Source organism: Excalfactoria chinensis, chromosome 26, assembly GCF_039878825.1.
Source record: "Excalfactoria chinensis isolate bCotChi1 chromosome 26, bCotChi1.hap2, whole genome shotgun sequence".
Taxonomy (NCBI): domain Eukaryota; kingdom Metazoa; phylum Chordata; class Aves; order Galliformes; family Phasianidae; genus Excalfactoria; species Excalfactoria chinensis.
The window spans coordinates 1,242,563-1,250,559 of NC_092850.1; the positions used below are offsets into that span (position 1 = coordinate 1,242,563).

Below are 7,997 nucleotides of genomic sequence, written 5' to 3' on the forward strand. Positions count from 1 at the left end.
GCAGAGGGCAGCCCTGCTCAACCAGAGGACGCTGCATTGCCTTCATCTGAGTGCTCAGCTCTGCCCCAGTGTTGCTGCAGCCCTGACCAGCTCTCCTATTTCACCACGTTTGCTTTAATGTGTCCTGATGTGTCAGCACTTGAAGGTTCGTGTTTCACTCCTCTTTGCTGGCACAGCTTCCAGGCCGAGTGTCCCAGCTTCTTTTGATAGAGCCAAAGGGAGAGCTTGCATCCTTTCTTAGGGATAAGCAGGGTAACAGCAGCCAGCTGCCTTCCCAGCGTGGTCCCAGCCCCCTCAACCCCCAACCCACCACCAGGGAGATGGGGGACATTGTGATAGTTGTGGGCTCAGCACTAACAGAGACCTGTGCTTGCTTCAGCAACACTGTGTTGTGTATCATCCCATAGGGGGGATGATATAGGCTGGTTTGTTTAGCAATAGGGATCAGCACTTAGTTTAAGGACCAGTATATTCCTTTAGCAGAAGCACTGGGATCCTAATAGACTGCTTATATTTCAGCAGGTGCAAGGACGTTTTCCTTTGATTTTCACATGCGTTGTTTTGGAAGTTGCTCATTATGGCCTAAAAAGCAAGGGAAATTTACCATAGAGGGGAAATACAGCTGAAGGTTGGCAGGTAGTCTCAGTGCTGGAACTGATGGTGAATTAATAGGGAGAAAGTAAGTGGGCATAAAACCACCCTAAATGCTACAGCGCATGCCCAGGGGGGTATTAACATATATGAATGAGTTCTTGGGAATGAATGAATATGTATGCAAATGTATTGCATATGCATGTCTTAACTGCTTACATGGAGAACCTGAACTCTGAGAGAGCACCTTGGTTTGTCAAGGTGTGTATTGAGGAATAAAGGAAAGACGCTTTCTAACACCACGCCGGGGTTAAAGAGTTTTTCTTCCTGGATTTTGGATGGTAATGGTGTGAGAAGATGCTGCCCTGTGCCAACAGAGGGCTGTGATCTTTATCCCTGGGAGCTTTTCTTTGGCTAATGATTAGAAGCAGATTGGGAGAGGGGGTGAAAGAGAAGGACAGGGAAGCCCTTGCTGCAAAGCTTGCTCTCCAGAGCCCGATACCAGCTGCTAATGAGATGAAAATGATCCATCAGGGACCTGTGCAGGACTGGGGAGAAGCCTGAGGGAGCTGGCAGTCATGCAGAAGCAGTGTGAGGGTCATGGAGAGATCAGCAGGGGGAGGATGGGCAACCAAAGGCTGTGAGACAGACATCTGCAGGCGGAACTGCACGAGAAGTCACACAGTTGTTTGTTGGCAGGTGTATGAAGGGGAGATACTGACTTGGCAACAGCCTTGTGTGTTCTGGGCTCCTTGGAGGAATAAAGAGAGATGGAATTTGTCAGCTGCCTTGGGGATGTGAATGTGAACCTGGCAGCATGGAGGGAGACTCAGTGCTGGGAACAAGGAGACACCAGAGCTTGTTTTTTCTTACAGCAGGCACTTCTGCTTGCAGAATGCTCAGTGCTACAACCAAATAAAACCCGGAGCTGCCCCATGGAGCTTGCAGGAGCCCAGCGTGTTCCAGCACTTTGCAGCAGTTTAAAAACCAAAGCAAGAAAGGCAGAGAGAGACTAAGAGAAGCTGTTCCTAATATGGCAACAGCAAATGTATGTAATTCTATTACCCTGATTTATCGATTGCACTTAGAGCGATTACTGGCTTTCACCCCCATCATCTGCCAGGGAGAAGGAGACAGTGAAGAGAAGGCGAGATAAAGGCAGCCATGCATTGTCCAGGGCACTGTGAGCCCCCAGGGAGGCTCTGGTTCTGTTTGTGGGGCAGAGACCTGACCCCTCTGCAGCACAGCATCCCTTTCTGTCCTCATCCTTCGAAAGATGCTCAGTTGAAAATGGAAAGGCAGAAATAAACAGCACCCGAGGGAGGACTCGAGGTGAGGAGGTGGCTCCGGGCTTGGTCCCCAGTGTGTGAGTCATGCTAGGAGCCCCCACAGTGGGTGCGATGCCTCATACAGGCTGGCTTGGCCTCCTGCCCCTCTGCTCTGATGCTGTGGGTGGATGCCAGGCTGGACAGGAGGTCTGAGTCCTTTGGATGCCTGAAAAAACAAAAAGCAGGGCTGGGGGAGTATTACATGATCTTTGAGGTCAGAAAGTCCCTTTAAATGTGTCTGTCCATCCTCCTCCCCCACCCCCCCCCCCCCCCCCCCAGCTTGCTGCAGATACTGGCAAAGAAGCAAGAAAATGATTGTGCTTTTTACTGCCTGAGCCCTCCAGGCAGATATAAACAAGTGGGAGCCAGACAAAATCAGAGTGGACAAGACCACTGGGTTGGGAGGCACGGAAATAAACCAGCCCCATTGTACAGCAGAGCCCCACTGCAACCCTCCATCTCCCAGGCAGCCTCAGGCACCCTGCAAATGCTTCCTGGTGATGGAGTGGTAGAAGAATGGAGATAATGTACCCGTTGCAGGTGAAGGCAGCAGCCAGATGCTGCTGGCCCCTTCCAGAAGCTGCCTGCTGGCCACTGGGGGCATCCCAGGCATAAGGGGGGGGGGGGGGCAAGGCGTGCCTCTGTCATCACAGGCAGCCCGTTTTGTGCAGGAAAGAGCTCATCCCACCTCATCCTCGGGTGTCCCCGATTCGGGGATCACAGTTGTTTCTTTTGGGGCTCCCATCGTTGGCAGCAGCCCAGAGGGGAGCACAGCCGGGGTGGTTGAGGGGCCGGGTGATGCTGGGGGGTGGCAGGGAGGGGCTCGAGTCTGGGTGATGCGAGGTGATCTCGGGGTTGAGTGATGCTGGAGGGTGTCGGGGGAGCTCGGGGTGCTGCCGGGGCCGGCGGGGGGCTGCAAGGACGGGCGGAGGGGCAGGAGAGGGCGAGAGGCGGGGATGCTCAGGCAGCCGGGAGGGGCCGGGGCGGGCGGCGGAGCGCTCTCACCATGACATCAGCGCGGCGCGGCCCCGGGGGAGCGGGTGGGGGGCGGGAGCCGGCGCGGCAGCGGTGCGGGGCGCGGAGCGGCGCCGGAACGGGAGCGTTCGGCTCGGCCGGGGCGGCGGGGCATGCTCCCCGAGCCCAAGTATGACCGCTTTCGCGACGAGCCGCTGAGGGCCGAGGCCCGGCCACGCCATCCTCCGGCCGCCCCAATGCCGGCTCCGGCACCCGCGCATCCCGGTGCGGCCCCGGGGCTGGCACAGCCGTGCCCCGCGGCGGGCGAGGAGCCGGAGGCGGGTACCACATTCTGCATGCTGCTGCCTCGGATGCCCCAATGGAAGTTTCCCGGCCCCGGCGGTTTCCTCAGCCGCAGCCCTTCGGGTTCCAGCAAGGAGCTTTCCTCGCCGGCCAAAGCGGGAGGAGCCGTGGAGCCCGGGGGGGCCACGTCCAGCCTGGCCGCCGTGCTGGGAGCCTGCGAGCCGGGCTGCTCGGCTCCGTGCTCGCTGCAGGTGATGAGCCGGCTGCGCGGCGGGGCCGGGGCAGCCAGGAAAGCGGCGAGGGTGGAGGGAGCCCGGCCGGCCGGGGACGAGTGGAACCGCAAGGGCAGCTTCATCAACAAGCCGGCCCAGGGCTGGCTGCATCCCGACGAGCGGGTGCTGGGTCCTGGCGTCTCCTACATCGTCAGGGTAAGTGCTGCCAGCCCCGCTCCTCTCTGCTTGGTGCGGGAAGGTGTGAAGCCCCAGGCACGCAGGGCTCAGGGCAGCTGGAAGCTTCCTCTGTCCTGGAATGGGCAACGCGGGGAGCCCCTGTAGCCAAGCAGTGCTGTGCTCTCATGGCATGCATCCCGGGGCCTGGATGCTGCATGGTGGGAGCCCATTGCACAGCATCACCTGGGTCTCCGTCCTCAGGGCAAGGGCAGCAGAAATGGTCAGTGGGCCCAGAGGCCGCTGGCCTTGCTCTGGACCAACCCAGCCCTGCACAGTGCTCAGGGCTGGAGCCTCAGTTTTCCCCATCCACATGTTCATCTCTGTGGGTATGGGATGCTGGCTGCCATCCACTGCTACACACAGCCCACAGGCAGAGGAGAGCAGCTCTGGAGCTGGTGCTGAAAGGGGCCCTTGTCACCAACACCTGGCTCCCCTCCATCACCTGCACGGGGCTGCTGATATTCCTCGAGGCTTCTCTGACCTCCCCTCCCATCCTGCAGTACATGGGGTGCATCGAGGTGCTGCGCTCCATGAGATCCCTCGACTTCAACACGCGGACGCAGGTCACCAGGTAAGACCTGCAGAGATTGAGGTCGGTGCTGAAGGTTGGGAGGACGTGTAGGGGCCACTCCACACGCTGAGACAGAGGCAGCAACGCGGTGATGGGCATCGGATCAATGGGTGGAAAGAGGAGAAGGGAGGTGGCCCCGGTGGGGATGACGTACCACCAGCCCTGTGACCCTGGGGGAGGCTGGGGGACGTTGTGGCTGCTTGGGGATGATACTCCCTGAGCTACAGGAAGGGGAAGCAGCCAGGAAACAGCTGGGATCTGCAGTGGTGATTCTGTGGGACTTGGGGCTTGCAGAGAAGCCATCAACAGACTGTACGAGGCAGTGCCGGGTGTGAAGGGCATCTGGAAGAAAAAGGTGAGTTTCTTAGGGTTGGGGTTATGGGCAAGGTGCTAGGGCTGATCCCAGTGCAGAGCCTGGGGTGTTGGGCACTCTGTGTCTTCCCCACCCCATAAAGGCTCTCTGGAAGAGCAACATCATCCCTGTGCTCCTGTCCCCCATCAGGCTCCCAGCAAAGCCCTTTTTTCCATCCTCGGGAAGAGCAACCTCCGCTTTGCAGGCATGAGCATAGCTGTCAACATCTCCATTGATGGCCTGAACCTTATGATCCCAACCACGCGCCAGGTGAGAGTCAGGCATCCCAGCCCTCTGCCTCCAACCTCAGCTCTGAGCTGGGTGTTGATGGCCTCCCCATGTAACCCCACTGTGGCCGTGCCCTGCAGATCATCGCCAACCACCACATGCAGTCCATCTCCTTTGCCTCCGGTGGGGACATGGTGAGACTCTCATGTCCCAGCCCCACACTCAAGGAGCGGGGACGTGGGGCTGCCCATCCCATGGTGGGGCCAGGCTGGGACAGTCAGGGCTGAGTCTGGTACTGGCAGCCTCAGCCCCGCTCTATGCACAGCAGCAGGACATGAGCCCCAAACACCCTCTGTGTCCCCAGGACACCACGGACTACGTCGCCTACGTCGCCAAGGACCCCATCAACCAGAGAGGTGATGCTGATTCCAAGGGCACGGAGAAGGGATGAGTTGGGCTGGAGGAGGGCACCTCTTGGTGGGGTGTGAGGGGGCAGCTGGGGGCTCTTTGTGGGGCTGCTGTGAGCCTGAGGGAGGGTTCAAGCCATCTGTCCATTCATCTGCCTGTTTGCAGCCTGCCACATCCTGGAGTGCTGCGATGGGCTGGCGCAGAGCGTCATCAACACGGTGGGACAGGCCTTTGAGCTGCGCTTCAAGCAGTACCTGCACAGCCCACCCAAGGCTGTTGTACCCCCAGACAGGTAGGGCTGGGACCCCTCCATTCTTTCTTATGCCTTGTCCTTGCTGGGAGCAGGGCTGGGCAGTGTGTCCCCAGCTGCCCCCTCTGTATTCTGCACAAGGGTGCTGGGGATGGAGGAGTCAGCGTGGGGGGAGGATGATGAGGTGGCCGAGCACGATTACTACAACAGCATCCCAGGCAAGGAGCCACCCCCAGGGGGGCTGATCGACTCCCGTCTCCAGCACAGTGCATTCCCAGGCCGCATACGTGTTCAGCCCTCTCACCAGGTGAGCCCTGGAGCCACTGCTAGCCCCATAGTGAAGGCCCAGAGTCAGTCCCCCTAATAGCCTTGCTGTCTCCTGTTCCCAGGGTGGATTAGCACTCAGACGAGAGCTGTCGAACCAACCAGGGCAGCCCTGGGACTCAGAGAACCAGGGTGGGTAGCACAGTGGGAAATATTGATGCTGGTGGCATTGGGGTCCCCGCAGGGGCTGTGGAGGGGACCCTGCTCCCAGCTGGCCCATGCAGGTGGTGATGCCCAGTCCCCGCAGGCCAGTCCTGCGATGGGTATCTGCAGGCAGATGGGCACCCCCTGGTGCCACGGGACTACGAGGAGCACATGTATGTGAACACACAGAGCCTGGAATCAGATGCCACTCACGCAGCGCCGGAGGAAAGCCCCAAAAAGGACCTTTTTGACATGAGTAAGGTGATGGGCTGGGGCTGTGGGGTGTGCTGTGCTCCGATCTGCCCAGCCCCATGCTCCAGAGCAGTGATGTTCCCCATCTGGTCCTTATAGGGCCTTTCGAAGATGCCCTGAAGCTCCACAAGTGCATTGCTGGGAGCAACGTCAGTCCCCCCATTGAGGACCAGTGGCCGAGTCCCCCCACAAGGAAGGCTCCCATAGCCCCCACTGAGGAGCAGTTGAGACGGGAGCCATGGTACCATGGGAAGATGAGCCGACGGGACGCCGAGAAGCTCCTGCAGATGGATGGGGACTTCCTGGTGAGGGACAGCATCACCAACCCAGGGCAGTATGTTCTGACAGGCATGCACAGTGGGCAGCCCAAGCATCTGCTGCTGGTGGATCCCGAGGGAGTGGTAAGGGCAGGGTGAAGGGGCTGGGTGGGACTGGATAGCTGCTGGGAGCTTCAGGGATGCTATGCCCCCACCCCAGGTGAGGACCAAGGATGTGCTCTTTGAGAGCATCAGCCACCTCATCAGCCACCACCGGCAGAACGAGCAGCCCATCGTGGCCGCAGAGAGTGAGCTGCACCTCCGCCAGGTTGTCCAGAGGAAGCAGTGATACCAGGGGGTATGTGAGCCCCCACCCCTCTCCCCTGGCACCTTAGGTAAAGCCAGGGCTCCTCTGCACTCCCCTCCTCTGTTAGTGCCTGTCTACTGGAGACAGTCAAAGGCCCCCAAGGTCAACATCCCTGTCCCAGACCCCAGCAGGGCCTCGTGGTCCACAACCCTATAGGGCTGTGCTGTCCCTCTCTTGTCCCCACACCCACACTGCCTTCTCTCCATTGTCCACGTGGGGCCCCTTGCCCAGAAGGACACACAGATGTTTATTCCACGTGCACTGGTAAAATGCTGCCTGGGATGAGGGATATCTGGAGACAACATGGGAATGTGCTGGGGGTGAAGCATCCTGTGCTGCCACTGGGGCTGCCCTGCACCCTCTGCCCTGGACACTGCTGTTCCCATACCCAGTGCTGCTGCTGCATCCTTGCACAAGAGACATGGAGCCAAGGGGAGGGGGCAGTGGCAGGAGCATCATCCCAGGGCTCATAGGGTGGGATAGGTTGAGCAGTGTGCATGTGTACAGGTGTGTGTGCATGTACAGGTATGTGAGGGGCTGCTGGGGCTCCAGCCCCCACCCACTGAGCTGTGCACTACTGCTCAGGACCCAACTCCTGCCTCAGTCCTCACTCCCTGCAAGGACATTTGGGGCCCTCCCATCCATGGGGGCTTTATCTCTGCTGGGGTTTTGCCTGGCAGGGCTGGGCACAAGCATCTCTCAGAGCTGGTGCTGCTGGGTTTTCCCATTGGTTGCAGATTGCCAGCTGCCTTCTCTCCATGAGCTCACAGAGGGCCCTGAAGAGGGGGCCAGGATGGAGTCTCTGTGGGGATGACACAGGGCAGCAGTGAGCCTGCAAGACTGGGGCTGTCAAGGGGAGAAGCATCCCCAGCCCTGGGCCTTCACCCGGCTGGAGCATTGGAAGGTTTTTATGACATTCACCGTCCCGTCTCTCGTCACTCGGCACGGGTTCATTGTTTCGATTACATTTCTAATTAAACCTGGAAATGAGTAAAGTTCCCTGATGTTCATGCTGCCCCAGGCACGGTGCTAGAAGGGGAGAGAGCTGGAGGCTGCCAGCTTCAGCAGTGCCAGCACAGAGCAGAGGTGGAGATGGGGACACAGAGGATGCCAGGTTGACTTCTTCATCACCATCAGCTCCTGGCTGGTCCCACATTTGTGGCTACACCCTGAAGCCTGGCATCTCCTACAGGCACAACTCAGCTCTGAGCTCCAGCAT

At 59.1% G+C, this 7,997-nt stretch overlaps 1 protein-coding gene across 1 annotated transcript; it reads left to right on the forward strand.

Moving 5' to 3' along the window:
• The first annotated feature begins 2,910 nt into the window (after positions 1-2,910).
• SHC2 (SHC adaptor protein 2) lies at positions 2,911-7,773 on the forward strand. The gene is given in 13 exon segments (XM_072357647.1): positions 2,911-3,041; positions 3,043-3,604; positions 4,126-4,196; positions 4,491-4,551; positions 4,699-4,818; positions 4,917-4,970; positions 5,141-5,192; positions 5,350-5,476; positions 5,576-5,741; positions 5,824-5,890; positions 6,006-6,158; positions 6,254-6,555; positions 6,632-7,773. Coding segments are annotated over 13 exon segments (1,980 nt in total). The 5' UTR covers positions 2,911-2,925; the 3' UTR covers positions 6,761-7,773.
• The last annotated feature ends 224 nt before the right edge of the window (positions 7,774-7,997 follow it).